The following is a 22,689-nucleotide window of genomic DNA, read 5'->3' on the forward strand; positions in this document are numbered from 1 at the left end:
TCTTTCCCCCCACCCCTACACCCTTTTCCAGTATTTAAATCTTTCTTTGTTTCCATCCCCTTCAGGAATGTCTTCGCAATTGTTTTCCAGCTGCATCTCCGACTCTCTCTATAGTATCTCCAAATCACAACCTTATTTCATATAATGTATATTGTCAGAGACAAACAACTTGAAGACAGGCCTTTTAGCCTACCAAAGCATCAACAAGCAGACACCTATTTTTATACCAATTTTATCTCACCCATTTCATTTCCCTGGCACTCTCATCAACTCTCTTTCTGCAAGATTCTGCACATGAGGGGCAATAATCTACATGAGTCAAATAACCTACCTGCCTTCACATGTTTTGCATGGGAAAATGAGTAAAATCAAACATTCAGAAGAAGGTCACTATATTTACAAGGAGAAATTCCACACTGACAACACAAAGATTAGGATTAAACTTGGGTCACTAATGCCATGAAGCATACACTACCAGCCGTGCACCTTCATCCATCCCTTTTTTTCAGCAATCTGATAGCTCCCATTTCTGATGGAAAGTCATTGATCTAAAATGTTAACCATTTCTCCCCTTGCAGGTGCTGCTTGGCCTGAAGAATATTTCCATCTTACATCACGTTCCAAAAACAATGACCAAAAGCAAAAGATAAAGGACTACTTGTAAGAAAGAAGTGGACAAACTGAAATTGTGTTCCCCAGACTAAAGAGGAAAATCAGAAAGATATTCAAAATAAATAAAAGCCCTAACGCAATAAATAAAGAATTAATTTCTAGACACCAGCCTGAGACTACAGATTTAAGGTGACAGGAAAAGAACCAGAGGCAGCAAGGGTATACTTTTTAAAAACTAACACACAAATGCTGGGGAAACTCAGCACTTCAGGCTGCATCTATAGAGAGGAAGGTCAGACACAATCTCAGGGCTCCAGTGATTTGGGTTCAATCCTGATCTTTGGCTCTGTCTTCCTGTGACTACCTATGTCTCCTCCCACATCCCAAAGACATGCTGATTGGAAAAGTAACTTGCTGGTGACTGGCAGAATCTGGGGAGAGATGATGAGAATGAGGGGAGAATAAAATCAGATTATTGTAGGTTCAGTGTAACTGGGTGGCTGACGGTGGCCATGGACTTGATGAGCCAAAGGTCCCGTTTCTTTGCCTTATGACTCAGGTTCAGGTGCTATGATAATGCATGGCATTTGCCACGTGATGGCATGAATGACAGCCATCAAATATGGAGATGCCAGTGAATTTCCAACACCAACCTAAAGAAGAATAAAGCTAACAACATAAATCTGCAAAATAAAGCACTGGATCTCTGTAACATTTTCATTAATTTGTTGACCTGAGCATGGAATGAATACCTAAAACTGATTTAAGCTGAGTCCAGCTGTGTGGAAACAAAGGCTATGTGCACAGGAGCATTTCAGTTACTGTGAGACCATGCACCCACACAGTTTAGAGGGAACAGTGCTTTTGTACCTTTGTATTGATATTTCTACCACTGCAGCAGTTTTCTTTGAATTCCACAAAAGAGCACCAAGAAAATTTGGTATGGTCGTGTGTATTATGTTTGATTCCATCACTTTGCGACTGGGTGCGGAAATTCATCTGTCCATCTCACACTGTGCCCACAACATAGTAATTATAACCAAATTCACAAAGCTGCAAAGAGTTCAAGGAAAAGTTCAGGCCTCCTTCATGTGCTTGTTGTTCCTTTATTTTCAAAATCAATGCTGATTCATGAGCTGTGATTTGTGTATTGAAGAATCACCAATTTCATGGTTCACGTACCAAACCACTAAGCATCCAGCTGGCTGGTCTCCATCAGAATGGATGATGATTAATCTGGCAGGGTACGGAAAATCTGTGCCAACCAACTGACGCAGATGTTCAAAGGTATCTTCAACCTCTCAATGCTGCAGGTGGAAACTGCCACCAGCATCAAAAGGGCATCAATCATACTGGTGGCCAAGAACAGCAGGATGAGCTGCCTCAAGGCAATCCCTGGTAGCATATCTACTGTGAAGAAGTGCTTTTAGAGGTTGGTCATGGCTAGAATGAACTCCTGCCTGAGCAAGGACCTGAATCCAATGCAATTCGCCCATCGCCACAATAGGTCTACAGTGGATGGGATTTCTCTGCCTTTCTACGTGGCCTCAGACCTCCTGGACAACAGCAATACCTACATCAGGCTGATATTTAATGATTACAGCTCAGCGTTCAACACCATTATCCCCTCAGCTTCAAAATCTCGGCCTCTGCACTTCCTGCTGCAACTGGATCCTTGACTTCTTCGCCAGGAGACCACGGTCAGTATGGATCTGTGATAACATCTCCTCCTCACTAACAATCAACATGGCACACCTCAAGGATGTATGCTTAGCCTATTGTTCTATTCTGTCTATACTCATCACTGTGTAGCAAGGTGCAGTGCAAACACCATCTATAAATTTGCCAATGACACAACTATTTTTAGTAGAATTTTAGATGATGACTAGTGGGTGTACAGGAGTGAGACAGATCAGCTGGTTGAGTAGTGTCACAGCAACAACCTTGCTCTCAACATCTGTAAGGCCAAGGAATTAATTGTGGACTTCAGGAAGTGGAAGTCGAGGGAACACACACAACAGGCCTCATTGAGGAATCAGAAGTGGAAAGGGTGAGCAGTTTCAAGTTCTGGGAGTCAACATCTCTGAAGATCTATCCTGAGCCCAACATAGATGCAATTACAAAGAAGGTATGGCAGTGGCTATACTTCATTGAGGAGAATTGGTATGTCAGTTTGAGCAGAATAGGAATTTCATGAAAGAACTCTCGCAAATTTCTACTGATGTACGGAGGAGAGCCACCATCTGGTACTCAGGGGCCATTCTACAGACGTACAGTGGAGAGCAGTCTAACTGGTTGCATCACCATCTGGTACTGAGGGGCCATTCTACAGACGTACAGTGGAGAGCAGTCTAACTGGTTGCATCACCATCTGGTACTGAGGGGCCATTCTACAGACGTACAGTGGAGAGCAGTCTAACTGGTTGCATCACCATCTGGTACTGAGGGGCCACTGCACAGGCATCAGAATCAGGATCAGGTTTAATATCACTAGCACATGTTGTAAAATTTGTTGACTTTGAGGTAGCAGTACAATGCAATATATGATAATAGAGAAAAACAACTGAATTACGGTAAGTACATATATTAAAATGTTAAATAAGTAGTGCAAAAATAGAAATTTTAGAAAATTGTGAGGTAGTGCTCATGGGTTCAATGTCCATTCAGAAATCGGTTGGCAGAGGGGAAGAAGCTGTTCCTGAATTGTTGAGTGTGTGCCTTCAGGCTCCTCTACCTTCTTCCTGATAATAACAATGAGAACAAGGCATGACCTGGGTGATGGGGCTCGTTAATGATGGATGCCAGCTTTTTGAGGCATCGCTCCCTGAAGATGTGCTCGATACTATGGAGGCTAGTACCCATGACTAAGTTTACAACTCTCTGCAGCTTAATTCGATTCTGTAGAGTAGCCTCCCCACCCACCCACATCAGATAGGATGTAGCTAGTTAGAATACTCTGCATGGTTCATCTGTAGAAATGTTCAAGTGCTTTTGATGACGTACCAAATCTCCTCAAACGCCAAATGAAATATAGCCACCATCATGCCTTCTTTGTGGCTGCACTAATAAGTTGGGTTCAGGTTAGTTCCTCAGAGATATTTACACTCGGGAACTTCAAATTGCTCACTCCTTCCACTTCTGATCCCTCTACGAGGACTGATGCGTGTTCCCTCCTCTTACCTTTTCTGAAGTTCACAATCAGTTCTTTGGTCTTACATGACTGGGAAAACGCTGCAGAAAATTGTAACCTCATTGGCAACTAGCCTCCACAGCATCTAGGACACTTTCAAACAGCGTTGCCTTAAAGGGGTGACAACTACCATTAGTTGTCCTATCACCCAGGACATGCTCTCTTCTCATTGCTACATTTCAGAGGAGGTACAGAAGCCTAAAGACACACACTTAACATTTCAGGAACAGCTTATTCCTCCCCCCCCCATGAGAATTCTGAATGGAAAATGAACCCATGAACACTATCTCAGTATTTTTTTCCTTTCTTTTTGCACCACTTATTTAATTTTAATCTTCTCTTTTATACTGTACATATTTTTACTGTAATTTATTAGTTATTATTATTATATATTGCAATGCACTGCTGCGGCAAAACAACAAATTTCACAACATATGCCAGTGATATTAAACCTGATTCTGATTTGTCTTGCAATCTTGTACTCAACGTCAACGTGACCAAGGAACTGATTATGGAATTCAAGGAGGGGAAGTTTGGAGAACACACACTGGTACTCACTGGTCAGTGGTGAAAAGTATGAGCAGCCTCAAGTCCTTGTGCATCAACACCTCAGAGGATCTATCCTGAAGAAGGCAAACCATGACTCTACTTTATTAAGAGCTTGAGGAAATTTGGCACATTACTAAAGACTCTAGTAAATTTGTACATATCTACAGTGAACAGCATTCCTGCTGATTACATCATAACCTGGTACGGAGCTTCGATACACAGAATTGCTTGAGGGATGGAGCCTCAGTCAGCTCCCTACCATTGAAGACATCTTCAAAGGCTGTGCCCGAAGAAGGTGGCATCCATCACTAAGGAGCCTCACCATCCACTAGAAAGGAGGTACAGAAGCCTCAGGACACACACTCACTGTTTTATGAACAGCTTCTCCCCTCTTTGGGCACGTGGCCAAGTGGTTAAGGCGTTCGTCTAGTTATCTCAAGGTCGCTAGTTCGAGCCTCAGGTGTGGCAGTGTGTTTGTGCCCTTGAGCAAGGCACTTAATCACACATTGCTCTAGTCTGTGCGAGGAATGGCACCCCACATAGACCTCCAATCTGCGCCTCGTAAGGCATGAAAATGCCCGACGCAGGCCTCTCGTGGTCTGAGTCAATGTTCCCTCCCTTCTCCCCTCCATTTTCGATTTCTGAATGGTCCATGGACACTTCTTCACTGATCCAGATGAAGGGTCTGGGCCCAAAATGTTGACTGTTCATTCCTCTCCACAGAGGCTACCTGATCTGCTTAGTTCCTTCAGCATTTTGAGTTTGTTCCACTGTATTACTATTCTTCTTCTGCATTATTTATTTTACTTTTATTCTTACTTATAATATTTAATGGGTTGACCTGTACTGCTGTGCCAAAACAACAAATTTCATGACATGTCAGTGACAATAAACCTAATTCTGACTCTGAGCACTTAACATCACCAACTTGGACTGGAGAAGAATAGCCTCTACCCCGAGAGGTTAAAGCCACCTGTCCATGCAAATGTTGGATTTGGGCACTGCCTTGAGTCAACCAGGCCAGAGGAATCCAGTGGAGAGGGGGAAAAGAAGAGTTGCTAAGATATCTGAAATGAAACAATTATTTGAAGCGATCACCAGTCCAGTCAGTATCTGTGGAGAGAACAGACTAGGTTTCAGATGCGGGCCCTCAATCTGAATGAAATGTTGATTAATATCTGACTCTTGATCTGCTCTAGGTCATAAACTGAGCCTGAACATCTAAAGTTTGTACCTGCAGAAACATAACATATGGCAGAACAACAAGGGGAAACAATTCTGGGATTACTCCAAGACCATGCCCTCCTGACGGATTTCACCATTACATGTTGCTATATACCATTGCTAGTTCTTTAAATTCCATTTTTACTACAGCAGATCAGAGGTTAAGTATTCACCAGCTTCCTGAGTAATTTCCCCCCACACAATAAACAGTCATCAGCAATCAGATTATTATTGCCAGTTCCATTCTGCTATTACTGAACCAGATAAGTACACAGATGTGTCTCTGCAATGCAATGACTCATCTTCAAATGGATATTAAGCAGTATGTAAACACGAATTCAAGGCACCGTGATTTTCCAACAGAATCAGAAAATGCTGAACATGCTATCATAACTCGCATGCTATAACTGTAGAATAGTGAATCAAATACTTTTGTTACATTCTGATAACATTAAAAACAGGCAGATTGGATTTCCAGCACATTTTGATGAAAACATTAACTCTGTCCCTTGCCCCACTGCTGACGACTGAACTCTAGATTACTTCCAAGATTTTGCATTTTATTTCAATTTTCCACCATTTCTTTTTTGATTTTCCATTTTTTAGTTCTAATTTTAGTTCTAGCCATTAAGCAGACATGAAGAATAACTGCCACAGAGGTTTTGAACTCTTGTGGCTGGACAGGAAAAACTCCTCACTTATTCAAAGGACAAACAGCTGATCACTACCTCTGGTCCTCCATATCCTGGCTACTCCTGTGCTAAAGCCAGGACCTGACTGTTCAATTTCCTTCTATCCCCACTGCTTTTTGAAACCAATTTCAAAACCAGCAAGAAGAGCTGTCTGGAGGCACAAGAAATTCTACACTCACTGGAAATCTTCTGCAACACACACAAAACAATGAAGGAACTCAGTCCAATATATAGCAATATTCTTCACTGACTTTAACAAGCCCTTTCCCTCTCTATACGAACATATATCCAGTTTCCATTGGGTATACTGATAGGATTTCACGCAGGGTAAGGAAGTTAAGTGCATCAGAAAAGTACTAAACTATCCACATGGTGGAAGGCATACTATTTTGTACACCTACGTAATAATTCCTTGACTGGATAGCAATTCACACATCATCATCATCATGTGCCATACTCTGCCAGAGCCTCGGCGACAGCTTTCCTCCACTGCGATCTGTCAGCAGTCAAACCTCTGGCATCTCTGGCGGTGAGGCTGGTCCACTTCTTGATGTTGTCGATCCAGGTTGTCCTCTGTCCGCCTTGGGAGTGGCTTCCTTCTACTCTGCCTTCAAGCACTGTGCGTTCCAGTGTGTCATCAGTTCTTGAGATGTGTTCGAAATAGCGAAGTTCCCTTTGGATAACGGTTTCCAGAAGTATTGGTTTCATGCCAATCTTTTCTAGGATGAAATTCTTGGATCTCCTTTCAATATATGATACCCTGAGGATCTGCCTGTATGTCCACATCTCAAATGCTGTCAACTTATTTTCATCAGCCGCTTTTAGGGTCCATGTTTCACAGCCATATAGGGTTACTGGCCAGACGAGACGCTTGAGGAGGTGTATCTTGGTGTCAGTGCTCACAGATCTAACTTTCCAGATGTTCCAGAGTTTGGTAGTGCTTGTGCGTGCCTTTGCTAGCCTTCACCTTATTTCCTTGCTGCATTTGTTTGTCTCATTTAGTTCTGCACCACGGTATATAAAGGAGGAGACTTGTCCAATCTTGTCGTTTCCAATGTAGATGTCAGCTTGAACTGCAGTTTGAATTGCTGGATGCTGATGTGTGATGCTCACACATCAGCATCCAAAAAGAAATATGTGCATTACATTTAAAACACACCTGTCATGCAAGATTCAGGTCAAAAGAATTTTTCAGGTAGGGGTTCATAATGCTTGGAATCCCAACTCTCCATAAACACCAATTAGTTCTGAGATTGCGGAATCCCCTGACTACACTGGCCTCACAGATTTAGGGTACCACCCCAGTGCCCAGAGACACAACATGATGGGCCATGGAATCAAGGTAATGCTGTTCCATTACCTTGATTCCATGATGTTTCATTCCAGAATGAAGATATCCTCCTTCTTCAAAGAAAGGGGCTTCCCTTCTTCCATCATCAAGGCTGCCCACAACTGCATTTTTTCCATTTCGTGCACATCTGCCCCCACTCTATCCTCCCACCAACCCAGCAGGGATAGGGTTCCTTTCGTCCTTACCTACCACTCCACCAACCTCCGCGTCCAGCACATAATTCTCCGTAACCTCCACCACCTCCAATGGGATCCCAACACCATGCACACCTTTCCCTCCCTACCCCCCACTTTCTGATTTCTGCAGGGGACACTCCCTATGTAACTCCCTTGTCCAGTCATCTCTCCCCACTGATCTCCCTCCTGGCACTTATCATTACAAGCAGAATAAGTGCTACACCTGCCCACATACCTCTTCCCTCACTAGCATTCAGGGCCCCAAACAGTCCTTCCAGGTGAAGTGACACTTCACCTCTGAGTCTGTTGGGGTCATATACTGTGTTTGGTGCTCCTCATGTGGCCTCCTGTATGTCGGTGAGACCCGACATAGATCTGAAGACCGTTTCACTGAGCACCTACACTCCGTCTGCTAGAAGAAACGGGATCTTGCAGTGGCCACCCATTTGAATTCCACTTCCCTTTCCCATACCAATATGTCAATCCATGGCCTCTTCTACTGTCGCGATGAGGCCACACTCAGGTTGGAGGAACAACACCTTATATTCCATCTGGGTCGCCTCCAACCTAATGGCATGAACATCGATTTCTCAAACTTCCGGTAATGCCACCCCTCCCCCTCTTCTCTATTCCCTATCCTTTTTACCCTTTCTCACCTTATCTCCTTGCCTGTCCTCTGGGGCTCCTCCCTACTTTTCTTTCTTCCATGGTCTCCCATCCTCTCTTATTAGATTCACCCTTCTCTAGCCCTGTATCTCTTTCACCAATCAACTTCCCAGCTGTTTACTTCACCCCTCCCCTTCCCCAGTTTCACCTGTCACCTTGTGTTTCTTCATCCCCTTCTTTCTAACTCTGACTCCTCATCTTTTTTTCTCCAGTCCTGCCGAAGGGTCTCAGCCCGAAAGCTCGGCTGTACTCTTTTCCTATAGATGCTACCTGGCCTGCTGAGTTCCTCCAGCATTTTGTGTGTGTTGCTTGGATTTCCAACATTTGCAGATTCTCTCTTGTTAATGACTGACGTTCTTAACAGCAAAATAAAACAATTTATTTATTGAAACACAGCATGGAATATGTCTTCTGAGCCATGTCACCCAGCATTCGTAAGGCCAGTGATGTTGTGGGGATGGAACTGGACTCTCTCACGGTGGTGTCTGAAAAGAGGATGCTGTCTAAGTTGCATGCCATCTTGGTCAATGTCTCCCATCCACTACATAATGTACTGGGTGGGCATAGGAGTACATTCAGCCAGAGACTCATCCCACCGAGATGCAGCACTGAGCGTCACAGGAAGTCATTCCTGCCTGTGGCCATCAAACTTTACAACTCCTCCCTTGGAGGGTCAGACACCCTGAGCCAATAGGCTGGTCCTGGACTTATTTCATAATTTACTGGCATAATTGACATATTACTATTTAACTATTTATGGTTTTATTACTATTTATTATTTATGGTGCAACTGTAATGAAAACCAATTTCCCCCGGGATCAATAAAGTATGACTATGACTATGACTATGACAATCTGCTATATTAATCCTAACCTAATCACAATTTACAAAGACCTACCGATTGTCAATTTACAATGACAATTAACCTCTCAACTGGTACATCTTCGGACTGTGGGAGGAAACTGGAGCACCTGAAGGAAACCCATGTGGTCATGGGGAGAGCGTACAAACTCCTTGCAGGCAACAGCGTGAATTGAACCCAGGTTGCCTGTACTGTAAAGCGTTATGCTGACTACTACATTACCATGTTGTGCTTGAACCAGAAATGTACATAAAATTATAGACGTCACTTATCATTTCAGAATGGTTTATACCAACACTGGTAAGCAAGGACTAACAGCACATTTTTCCCTTGAGCTCAAATTCTTCATTACGTATGGTTCCCTTTCCAGCATCATCATGACTGGACATAGAAGACTCAGGCTTCATTTCAGCACTTGGCGGCTGAGTCACCACCAAGCCAATAATACACCTGGATGGAGGAAGCAGCATCACTGTTATTTTTTTAAATGATTAATTTTCCCAGGGACTGGATGATCACTGGAAAGGCTGGTGTTTGGCATTCAGCAGTGGAAAATATCCAAAGACAGCACAAGATTCTAAAAGTAACGTTCACCTTTCCTTATCAAGCCTTTCAGTTACCTCCACTGCATCAGTCTCATTGAAAAAAATCACTAGAATTTCCTGGTCTTGTGCTATTCTTAATTTAAGCAAGATGATCTGTCACTCAAATTCTTCATTGCATTTTTCTCTGAGATCATTAAAAGAGATAAACTGACCTAGTATTAACCCTCTTCCTTATGTATAGATGCTAGGATATTAATGCTGGGAAATGCACAAATACAAATCTTTCCATCATTAATATTTCAATTGAATATTGCTGTCCGAATATTAATGGTGTCTATTCAGTGTCTGTCATCACTTTCATGGTAAAATTCCAGAAATAGAAACTGGGCCTTGTGCCATGAGGAGAGTCCGGATGCCCTGTCATTTACCATACACGTTCCCCCTGGCTTCACTCCTCAAAATGCAGCACATTGCACTTGGGAGTCATAGAATCAGAGGGTCCTAGACTAATGCAGTAAGGAAACAAGCCCTTCAGACCAACTTGTTCGTGCCATCCGAGATGTTCATCAATATTAGTCCCATTTGTCATGTTTGTCTCAGATTCATATATCTGTCAAAGTGTCTTTTAAATGTAGTTATTGTACCTGTTCAACCAGTCTCTCCAGCAATTCATTACATGCACTGCTTTTGTGTGGAGTCCTTTTTAAATCTTTTTCATCTCACCTTAATCACATGCCCTCAAGTTTTTGATTTCCTTTCGTGGTGGAAAAATAATGTGTACATTCATCCTATCTAAGCCCTTCATGATGTTTTACACCGCTATAAGGTCACTCTTCAGTCTCCTTGACTCAGATGAGTAAAAGTCTAACTTGTTCAATCTCTGCCCATAATTCATGCTTTTGAGTCCAAGCAACATCCTTGCACATCTTCCTTGTATTCTTTCCAGTTTAATGATAATTTTATTAATTCGGGTAACCAAAAGCGTACCCAACATTCCACATCTGATCTCACCAATGCATTGAGCAACTGCAACAAAACAACCAGACATTCAGTGCCCCAACCAACGAAGGCCATTACACCCCACAAATGACTTCTTCACCACACAATCTACTCATTCTCATGCAAATTATTTATATATGGGGAACAGCAGAGGACCCAGCACCAATCCATAAAATATCAGGCCATTTGTCCCATCAAATCCGAGAGGTGCATCACTGGCTCCTGTTCTGCACTCTGAGAAAAAGCCTCCACTACCATCCTGATTCCTGCCAACCAAGCGAATTTGATGTCCAATTGCTTCAGGTCATTCTAGATCCTGTGAGATCTTACCTTCTGGACCAGTCTACCACATGGGATCTTGTCAAAAACTTTACTTAAGTTCTCACAGTCAACGTCTACTGCTCTGCCCCATCAATCTTCTTGGTCATCTCTTCAAAAAGTTCAATCAAGTTTGTGCGACACTGTTTCTATGCAAAAGCCATGTCCAGTTAGCCCTTGCCTTTCCAGGTGAAGATCTATCAGTGAGTGGCGACTGAGGAAGATAGCAACATCAATGCCAGGGCCACATCAGCACCACAACCAACACACTGGAAGCATGAATTGATGTTTAAAAACAGAGCCGTCATTTTCAAAATTGACAGGTTTTGAAATGAAACAGGCATTAAAAAAATCAATTTTTTAAACTGCGTGATTCACATGAATGAGTGACCTGTTTGTGAGTGCTTCTTGATATCCTGTGAGAGACACAATTTCAATGCAAAATTAATTTGAACAATTCACCAAAGATAGATGAGCCAGACAAAATGTATAGTATAAGGAGCTCAGCAAAGTGCTTGTATGCCAGATAGGAAACAGAAACTCTACTCCAAATGTAGCAGCTGGGCTTTCAGATTGTTTAAGACGGCAAGCTAGCATGTTGCAAACATCTTTAAACTACCATGGCCGCAAGTGCAAGGATGTTCAGTGACAGGCCCCTGCTTTATCAATCTATCTGATGCTGAGTATTCACAAAACTATGGACAGGAACATTCCTCCTGATGTATTGTACTGGCAATAATGGACCTAGACCTACTTTAAATGCAGGTCTAGATACATCCATTGGGTAAAATCCAAGAAATTTCAATGGGGCATGGAGGAACCCAAGATCTAATCCATAAAACTATAAGACCAAGAAGTAGAATTAAGTCATTTGGCCCATTGAGTCTGTACCACCATTCCATCATGGCTGATGTATTTCTGCTCTCAACCCTATTCTCCTGCCTTCTCTCTGTAACCGTCGACATCGATACCAACGAAGAAACTATCAATCTCCATTTTAAATACACCCAGCTATGTGGCTTCCACAGCTCATCAGTATAACATAGAACAGTACAGTACAGGTACCGGAACAGGACCTCTGGCCCACAATGTTGTGCCAAACCAAATAACTTAGTTATCAAATGGTCAAATACACTCATCTCTGATGCTTACACAAATGTCCATATCCTTCCACTTTCCTCACATTCATGAGCCTATCTAAACATTTCTGAAAGTCCCCAATGTACCTGCCTGCACCAACATTCCAGGCACCCACCACTCTGTGTGTAAAAAAACTTGCCTCTCACATCTCCTTAAAAATTACCCCCTGACTTTAAAATGTATGCCCTGATTAGACATTCTAACCCTAGTGAAAAGATTATATCAGTCTACTCTATCTATGCCCCTCGTAATCTTATAAAACTCTACCAGATCTCCCCTCAGCCTCCATCGCCCCTGAGAAAACAACCCAAGGTTGTCCAAACTCTTGTTATGGCAAATGCTCTCTAATCCAGGTAGCATCCTGGAAAACCTCTTCTACACCCTCTCCAAAGCCTCTATACCCTTCCTATAATGGGACAATCAGAACTGTATACAATATTCCAGATGCAACCTAACTGGAGTTTTACAAAGCAATGCACACAGAATGCTGCAGGAACCCAGCAAGCCAAGCAGCATCAATGGAAAAAAGTAAAGTCGATGTTTCGGGCCGCGACCCTTCAGCAAGACTGCTGAATTTTGTGTGTATTTCTTGGATTTCCAACATCTGCAGATTCTCTTGTTTGTGATTGGAGGTTTGTAAAGCTGCAACATAACTTCCTGACTTTTGAACTCGACTAAAGACAAACATGCCAGATACCCTCTTAACCACTCTATCAACATGTGTAACCACTTTTAGGGAGCTATGAACTTGGACACCAAGATCCCTCTGCTCATCAACATCGTTAAGGGTCTTGCCCTTAACAGTATCCTGTCCCTTTACACTTAGTCTACCAAGAGCCAAAACTTCATATTAGGACAGGCTAAATTCTCTCTGCCATTTCTTTGCCTATATCTGCAACTGATTGATATCCTGCTGTATTCTTTGTCAGTCTTCTACACTATTCACAACAGCATCAATCTTTCTATCATCTCCAAACTTACTAACCCACCCATCTACATTTTTATCCAAGTTATTTATATACATCACAAACAGCAAAGACCCCAGTACTGATCCCTGTGGAACGCTAATATAAGACCTCCAGCAAGAATAAGTCCCTTTGACCATTACCCTGTCTTCTATGGGCAAACCAGTTCTGAATCCAAATAGCCAATTCACCTTTGACCCCATGCATCTTAATCTTCTAGATGAGCATCCCATGAGGGACCCTGTCAATCACCTTGCATCCACAGCTCTACCTTCATCAATCACCCTTGTCACCTCGTATAAAACCTCTGTCAAATTAGTAAAACACAACTTGCCCATCACAAAGCCACCCTGGCTCTCCCTTATTAGGCAATGGATTTCCTGGGGCGGGGTTCTGAGTTGGATGATCAGCCATGATCATAATAAATGGCGGTGCAGGCTCAAAGGGCCGAATGGCCTACTCCTGCGCCTATTTTCTATGTTTCTAATGCTCATAAATCCTATCCCTAAGAATTCTCTCCAGTAACTTCCATTCCACTGATGTGAGACTCACCTATCTATAGTTTCTAGGATTATCCATGCTTGCCAATGGAACAACATTAGTTAATCACCAGTCCTCCAGGGCCTTGCCTGTAGCTACAAAGTTATTGGTCAAAGCCCCAGCATCTCTTCTCTTGCCTCTCTCAATAACCTGTGGTCTATACCAGCGGTCCCCAACCTCCGGACCGCGGACCGATACGTTGTTGTGAAGAATCCAGCGGTGCAGCAGTAGCTGGAACGCACCAGCACATCTTTAAGAAAAAAGCCAAAATGAACTAGCTACCGGCACCTAATTAATTAGATTGTTCATTTCGGCTTTTTTCTTAAAGATGTGCTGAGTGCGTTACGGCTACCGCGGCACTGCTGCATTCTTCGTGGCAATGTATCGGTCCGCGGCCCGAAGGCTGGGGACCGCTGGTCTATACCATCAGGCTGTAGGGACTTATCCATCTAAAGCATCTTATCCCTTCTTTACTTTGAAGTCCTAACATATTAAGTCTTGGCACTGATCGTCAATTCCCCCCCGTCCTTCTTAGTAAATACTGATGTAAAGTACTCCTTAAGGTTCTCACCCACATCCTTCACATCAAAACAAAAGTTTCCCCCCTTTATCCCTGCGTGGTCCCACCCTCTCCCTGGTTATCTTCTTGGCCTGATGTATTTATTGAATGCCTTGGGATTCTCTTTAATCCTACTTAACAAACATTTTCCATAGCCCCTCCTGTCTTTCCTAACTCCCCTCTTGAGTCTTTTTTTCCGGCTTCTTTATAATCCTCAAGAGGTTGAATTCTAGCTTCCTAACTTTTACATACTTTTCCTTTTCCTTCTTGCCTAAATTCATCACCTTCCTCAACATCCAAATTTCTCTTACCTTGCCATCCTTATCCATCCTTCTAACTTGAACATATAGTACCTGTTCTGTACTCAGTGCAGTTGGTCTTTAAACACTTGACACATGTTGGATGCAGACTTGCCCAAAGACAGCTATCACCAATTCACTCCTCCTATTTCTTGCCTAATCCTCTCATAATTTGCCCTGCTCCAGTTTAATATCTCTGCAAAGTCCATACTTATCTTTATCCAGAGCTATCTTAAAATTTAAAGACGCAAACACAAGGAATTCTGCAGATGCTGGAAATTCAAGCAACACACATCAAAGTTGCTGGTGAATGCAGCAGACCAGGCAGCATCTCTAGGAAGAGACTAAGGCCCGAAGGGTCTCGGCCCGAAACGTCGACTGTACCTCTTCCTAGAGATGCTGCCTGGCCTGCTGCGTTCACCAGCAACTTTGATGTGTGTTGCTTAAAATTTAAAGAGTTGTGTTCATTGTTCTCTAACTGTTCACCCTCTGAAAGTTCCATTATCTGGCTAGGCTCAAACCCCAATACCAGATTGAGTACAGCATCTCCTCTTGTTGGATTATTTACATATTGATTTTAGAAACCCATCCTGGATGCACCTAACAAATTCTGCCCCAACTAAACAGCTAGTACTAAGAAGGTCCCAATTTATATTAGTGAAGTTAAAGTCCCCAGGACATCAACATTATGATTTTTAAACCTTTCTTTAATCTGCCTGCATATTTGTTCCTCAATGTCCTGGCAGATATTGGGTGGGGGGGGGGGGGTGTCAGTAATTGCACCGTTCCAATCTTTGAATTCTATCCACATAGACTTCTTTCTGAGCCTCTCATTATGTCCCCTCTGAATGCAGTTGTGATATTTCACTGATTAGTGCTGCAACTCCCCCGCATCTCTTTTACCTGTAGTAATTGGGTTTTTAACCCAGCTTTCTTCGCCCTGTGTTTCAGGGTCAATGATAGTTCCAATCATGAAGAAACAAATGATTGCATATTCTGCAAGTTAGCCAGCAGTGAACCAATAGCTCAAATCTGCACACAAAGCCGCAGTCATATATCTACCCATGTAGTTCCACACCATTTCAATGCAGCACATTGATTTTATCACAAGACTATATACAGTATATGTTAATTGCAATGACAGATTAGTCAAGATTGGCTTAGTGTTTGAACTCCAGTTAACAAATCTCTAGGAAACATATTTTGTGCTGTTTGCATAATCTGTCTTGGTCTTTTGTTCTTTGTCTGGCCACCAAATTGTATCATGGTAGCCAAGCATAAACATTATTAGGAAGTATTTTGTCACATGAAAATTTATTTATGGACATTAATCAGTGAAAATGCAAATAGCAATGCACTTATGTTGTTAAATAATGAAAAGAGTGGGTGCATACTAATGCTGAACTGAACGCTCTATGCCGATAATTATTGTTGACATACGTCCTGAAATTTGTTTTGTCCCAGCAGTACAGTGCAATATGGTTCCTTAAGGTTGTCATAACAGAGGGTAGTAATGGTGTAGAGCTCCCACTACCTATTAAATGCCCCTAATGCGTGCACCTCAAATAGCATCAGACAACCAAGTCCAGCCCCTGGCCTTCATGGGTAGTTTAACTACTAAGCCCAGCAGAATCATTTTTACTGAAAGGAGAAGGGGAAAAGGTGGGTTACTGGTGCCTTAAAACCATACATTTTTGGCAAATGAAGCTTGCCAGCTGTGGTTGGCAGCTCACGTAGAAGAAGTGAAACTCTAATCTCAAACTTCCACTGTCTTGCAGCTACACCCACTCACGGGGAAGGCTTCGGGAGTAAACCCCGAGGGAAAATCCGGAGCTGGAGTGTCTAAGGCAGTCCTACATTGAGTTCAGTGTTGACTCTCATCTCCTGCAACACTGCTGGCGCCAAGCTGCATAAGTTTCTGCCGTTCCTTTGGGTTCATCAGATGCACAGAGAGGGGGAGCTGGCCAAATGGGTAACAGATTGCTTTCCATGTTGCACTGCATATCTAGACAACTAGGACACAACATTCATGGTCAGCCTTGACCAATGGAGGTCTCAGTGAGAAAGAAATGTATAGAAATTACTATGATTTACAAGCATTATATATAAAGAATAAATAAACAGCACAAATAGAGAAGGAAGTAATAAGGTAGTGTTTGGGGCATCATAGACCATTCCAAACCCAATGCTAGAGGGGAAAAAGCTGCTTCTAAAATGTTGAATGTGTGCCCTCAGGCTCCTGTACCGCCTCATTTATAATGGTAATGAACCTAGTCATGTCCTGGATGCGAATATTCTTCATGATAGATGCCACTTTGCTGAGGATTTGTGTTATAAAGATGCCCTCAGTAGTGGACAGGCTAGTGCCTCGATGGAGCTGGCTGAGCTTACAACACTCTGTAGCATTTTCTGACTCTTTTTAATTAGTACCATCAGACCAGATGGTGATGCAATAGTCAGAATGCTCTCCATAGTACATCAGCAGAAACTTGCTGACATACCAACTCTCCTCAAACTCCAAACTAAATGTAGCTGCTAGAGTGCACTTTTCATAATTGCATCAAAGTGTTGGGCTCAGGATATATCTTCAGAGACGCTGACGACTATAAACTTTAGAGACTAACTACTTTCACACCAATTAAAGAATAACTGGTCAATAAAAAAAAACAAACAGCATCCAAAAAGTTGAATTAGAAAAAACAGATACTATTAGCCATATTGCTTAATCTGTTCATTGCAGAAACATCTGTCTTGAACCAGTTTGATGTTTATATTTCCTTTTACATCCTTCTGCATAAGATCTCTCAAATTAATTTCTATTATCATTGAATTCAGGCACAGTGTGAAACTCAGATCCACTGAGAAATGACAAAAATAGCTGGAATTGAGAAACCTTCTGAAAATGTTACCCAAGGGACTTCTTGAAATGAAATCAAGATTTTTTTGAAAATGTTATGTAAGCTCAATGCAACCCAATCATATAAAAAGAAAACTGATCCTGCTAATCATTAAATATAATCCTTTTTGAAATGGTGCAAAGCAAGCATTACTGATCCAGATAGGACCATTTTTTTTCCTGTCGCTCTAAAAGGCTCTCTTTTGCCGAACAACACTCTGCATCTTGTGGTAAGATCCCATGCTCCCAGCTCCCCATTACACACTGTTTCACTGCAGAATTCTTGTTGTAACTTTAGATGCACTCAGTTCAACAGCTCAGACTCAAAATTCCATTCAGTGCAGTGGGATAATTGGATTTAAGATAACATTAAGAGGAGTAGCTTCAAACAAAGCTGTAGACACTTCTCCATTATCTCAAGGGGACGTTTTAAGGTTTGATTTGAATGAGATTCTCTACAGCAATCCAACCAATGTGTGACCACCTTCACAAGGAAGATTGCTCACCAGCATCCAGTAAGGCCAAATTCATAATCACCTTTTAATCTAGACCCTGCCCTGTTCCCATCTCAAAATCCTTTTGTGTCAACACAATACATGTACCCAGAAAGATAACTGAATGTGTTTCATAACAGATCTACAAATGGTGCTTTGATGTAAGATTAAATAAAGCAGTACTTTACCTCCTCCCATTGGTGTATATATCGAATAAGTCTTGAGAGCCGTAATAATCGTAAGAGGCTGAGGATTTTTGTAAACCTCACAATTCTTAGTGCTCTAGCAGTCTTGTAAACATCAGAATCAAATCCTTTTTCTATAATCAGAAATATATAATCCACTGGTATAGAAGAGACAAAATCTATTATAAACCAGCTCTTCAAGTACTTCCACTTGATCACCTTGGGGTCCAATATGATTTCAGCATTGTCTTCTACAACAATTCCAGTTCTAAAATTGACTATCAAGTCCAAAAGGAAGAAGGTATCAGATGCAACATTAAAAATAATCCAAATGGTGGACGTTGATTCTGTGAAGAAGGTGATTCCCACTGGAATAATTATGAGATTTCCAACCATAAGCATCAGCATTATCAAGTCCCAGTAAAACCTAAGAGAAAGGAGAGAAATAGTAAACAGTAAGCAGAAGAAACCACAACTGTTCCTATTCTTTATTTCTAATACGGTTAGGTTCGGTACCGGCAACAGGGGACTAAGCTACATGAATCACCACGAAAAGATGCCAATGCATTTGTTTCAAGCTTCAGGTTTAAAACGGAATACCGCAGGCAGTAGTAATATTACCAATGTTTTCAGGGATACAGTTATTAATAAACTTTTCCGTGCTAACATTCCAGAGTTTTTCTGAGGGTGTACTGTACTGAAGGAGGTTCTGTCATTCTCCTTAAAAGATAACTCACTTGTGATTTCCAATGGATTAACAAAGATTGGCCTACTGCCTAACATAAGGGTTATTTTTCCTCTGGCAAGTCAAAGCCATAACTGCTGACAGGACCTCTTTTAAAACATAGTGAAGGGCAAGAAATTAAACTGTTTTCTCTCCCTTCCTTCAAGTTCATAAATGGAGATCAACTATGGATTGCTGATCTACATTTCAGATTATCTTAGCATAGGTTCCTAAGATTGTCATAGCCATGGGTGGTGGTGGGGATAAGCTCCCACTACCTAAAAAGTGCTCCAAACAGCGTGCGACTTTAACAGCCTCTGACAACCAAGTCCAACTCTTGGCCTTCGTGTGTGGCTTAGCTACTAGGCCCGGCGGAACTGTTTCTACTGACAAGAGAAGGGGCAGAGGCGGACCATTGGTGCCTCAAAACCAGTTGCTTCGAGCAGGTGGAGCTCATCAGCCTTGGACAGCAACCCGCCTAGGAGAAAGAAAACTTTGATTTTAAACCTCCACTGCCTTGCGGCCATACCCACCCATGGGAAAGGTTTCAGGAGTAAACCCCAAGGAAGAAATCTGGAGCTGGGGTCCCTAAGGCAGTTTGACATTGTTTACAAATTCACTCTGGCAACCTCTGCGATGACACTGATGCCAAGCTGTATCAGCGCTTTCCCTTCCCTTGGGCTACATCAGTGATGTGGAGAACAGAAACCCGCTACATGGACAATAGCCAGCTCTTCAAATCTTCCTGCCCGGAGTCCACCAGAAGAACAAACCCATGATCCCCTGGGATCGACAGCTGCCAACTACTACTGTTCAGCACAGATTGAAGCTGGAATTTTTCTGGGTAGGACAGCATATTCCACTCTGAGCAAGGAACTTAGAAATTTAATTTACACAATTGTGGCGATATGATATGTCAAGAAACAAGGTTTTATCCTAAGTTCAATTCACTGCATATTGCACTTTATTTTATTGTGTCTGTAAATATCACTAAGCTTATTGAATTGTTTAATCAGAGATTTAGACTTCCAAAGACCACCCCACCCCTCCCCGCCAATGAATGGTAGTGTTTTGTCCTGGTATCAATGTTCATATTCTTGACACACCATGAAAATGAGATTTATTTTGTAAATTTATACTTATCTTTACTTTTGTTGTACCAATAATTAAATATGTTCAAGGTAATCAAAAAGATTACTTCAGCACTTCAAAACTTTGCAGCATTTTCTATCATTTCATATTTCCAGTAGCTGCAATTTTTAGTTCAATTTCAGTATTGTTTTCCCTTCCTTTCCTCTCTGACATTTTCATTTGATTTCTTCCACTTGCAATTTCTGCCACAACCTATACACACACACACATATATATATATATATATATATATATATATATATATATATATATATATATACATACACATATACACACACACGCACACACACACTATATATATATAACATATAACAATTACAGCAGGGAAACAGGCCATCTCGGCCCTTCTAGTCCATGCCGAACTCCTACTCTCATCCAGAAACATGCTCTTCACTGTGATCCCTCTTCACTGCAACTTAAAACAGGTTTGATTTCAATCAAAATACTCTGGGTGTTATCAAGCCAGAGTGTTAATTCTTTTTCTCTCTATATAGATGCTACCTGACATGCCGAGTGTTTCCAGCATTTTCTGTTTTTTTTTCCCCAAACCACTGATCTAGAGAAATGAGAATGAATCTCACCATTGCAGCCAGGCAATTTAAATGCAATAAGTTTTTGAATAAACAGCTAGTACTGGTACTGAGAATGATTCCATCTGATTGTTATAGAAACACATTGGATTTGGAAATCTGGTATCTTTATAAAGGTCTGGTTAAACTGTACTCCCGATCTACAGCAAAAGATTGTCTTTTAACTAACCTCAGATATGCACAAACATGCTACCTTTAGGGATGAACAATTAGGATATGTGGATCCAGTGACCTCCACATCAGTGAATTAAGCAGTGCATTGGAAATTACTGCTTTGTTGTAACAAGGGTAGGAAATTTGTCATAATACTTTGCTGGCTCATATCTGTTACTTGCACCAATTAGGCCAAAAACAGCCTCTGCGTTACCTTGAACAAACACACCACCACATGTATCCTGTTACTGAAGAAACAATCTAGTTCATCAGATAATGTGTTTGTACCCATGGTCCACCAGAGGAACTAGTCTGTCACTTCAAGTCAAATCCAGTATTACCAATGTTCTAAGATATCACTCAATTAAATGCATGCAACAATCACTTTGCAGGAAGCAGAAGTAGCACAGAAATAATACTTCAGTGCTTTTATAGATTTATATTGCAAATATATACTCTCTACAATCAGGTCTATGAGCAGTAATATAAATGATATATCGACTGTATTCTGAGAGCAAAAAAAGATACGGAATCAATCAAGCTCCTAGAAATCTGTTATCGTCGTATATTGCATCAGTGATAAAGGATATGTACTCTTCATTTGGCATTCCACCAGTACAGCTTCTACAGATGCACTCTTAATGTTTATCTATGCACAGTGACAATTTCAATATATATGACTTACAAACTAATGACTAGAAAGTGCTGCCTTCACACCTGACATGACGTTTTCCGTTATGTTTTTACAATACATTCACATAGCACAGATTAAAAATAATTTCTATAGACAATGTTTTCATTTGTTTCCACAATATTACAAGAGAAAAAGCAATTCTGCTACTTCTTAGGAGATGGACATTTATCTTCATTGTAAAATGCACACTTTAAAAGTAACGAGAAAATTTGTCTTGAAATTAGACTCCACCATTTTATGAGCATTGAATTAAGTTTCGCAAATATGACTTGTTTCCAATTGAATAACATTAATGTAATCAAGAAACAATTTTTTTAAAACTGTTTAAAATTCATTAGGGTGATTTTCCCCCTAAATCATGATTTACGAACATTTATCTTTGACAACTGCTTTGTGCTGTTGTAAATGCTTGGCATAGGTTCCACCTTTAAAATCTAATTTCTATCTGCTAACGTGGACATAGCCACACTGCACTGAATGGCCTCATTAGCTGCCTGACTACCAATCGGATTGTGCTGACTTGGATGGTGACCAGAAATACTTTGGCCAATTTCAAATGGTTGCTAATTTACTCTGCAATAACAACCAGCACATTCTAATGCACACAATTGCATCACAAACCATGGGAATGAGCTCAACAGACCAGGGAATAACACAAGTTTTCAAGAGTGTAAATTCAATTAATTAATAACAATCCTGCAAAGGACCTCAGTGGCTCTGACAAAGCCAGGAGGGGGAACAAAAATCATCTAGTATCTCTTTTTTCACTTATGCTAAAACATGCACCAGCATCGGTGGAAACAGCCTTTGACATCCTTTGCTGCCATTCAGTTATTAATGTCTATTGTTCATGGCTTCACATGCAAAGCAACAGCGAAAACATAGCTTGAATTATTAGAGCACTATACACAATGACATCCACTTCAGTTATGTGGATTCAGCTCACGCACTTTCAGACATCCCGATGGAAACAAATGCTCCAATATATTGAACAGAGTGACCAATAGAGCACTAATGGATCTGTAATAAGTCACAAAATGGAAAATACATGATGGCAAAGAAAATCACATTGGGCATAATGAGCTATTCATTCTATCGTGAGCATGGTCATCGT

The 22,689-nt window shown here is 41.5% G+C and overlaps 1 protein-coding gene across 2 annotated transcripts in view; it reads right to left on the reverse strand.

The window, feature by feature from the left end:
* LOC140194566 (potassium/sodium hyperpolarization-activated cyclic nucleotide-gated channel 1-like) overlaps window positions 1–22,689 on the reverse strand; it is a 255,750-nt gene that overhangs the window by 205,518 nt on the left and 27,543 nt on the right. For both annotated transcript variants that reach the window (XM_072251785.1, XM_072251786.1), the window contains exon 2: window positions 18,266–18,689. In XM_072251785.1, coding sequence (XP_072107886.1) covers window positions 18,266–18,689 — 424 coding nt within the window. The remainder of the gene's footprint in view (window positions 1–18,265; window positions 18,690–22,689) is intronic.

This window comes from Mobula birostris, chromosome 3 (genome assembly GCF_030028105.1).
Source record: "Mobula birostris isolate sMobBir1 chromosome 3, sMobBir1.hap1, whole genome shotgun sequence".
Classification (NCBI taxonomy): Eukaryota; Metazoa; Chordata; class Chondrichthyes; order Myliobatiformes; family Myliobatidae; genus Mobula; species Mobula birostris.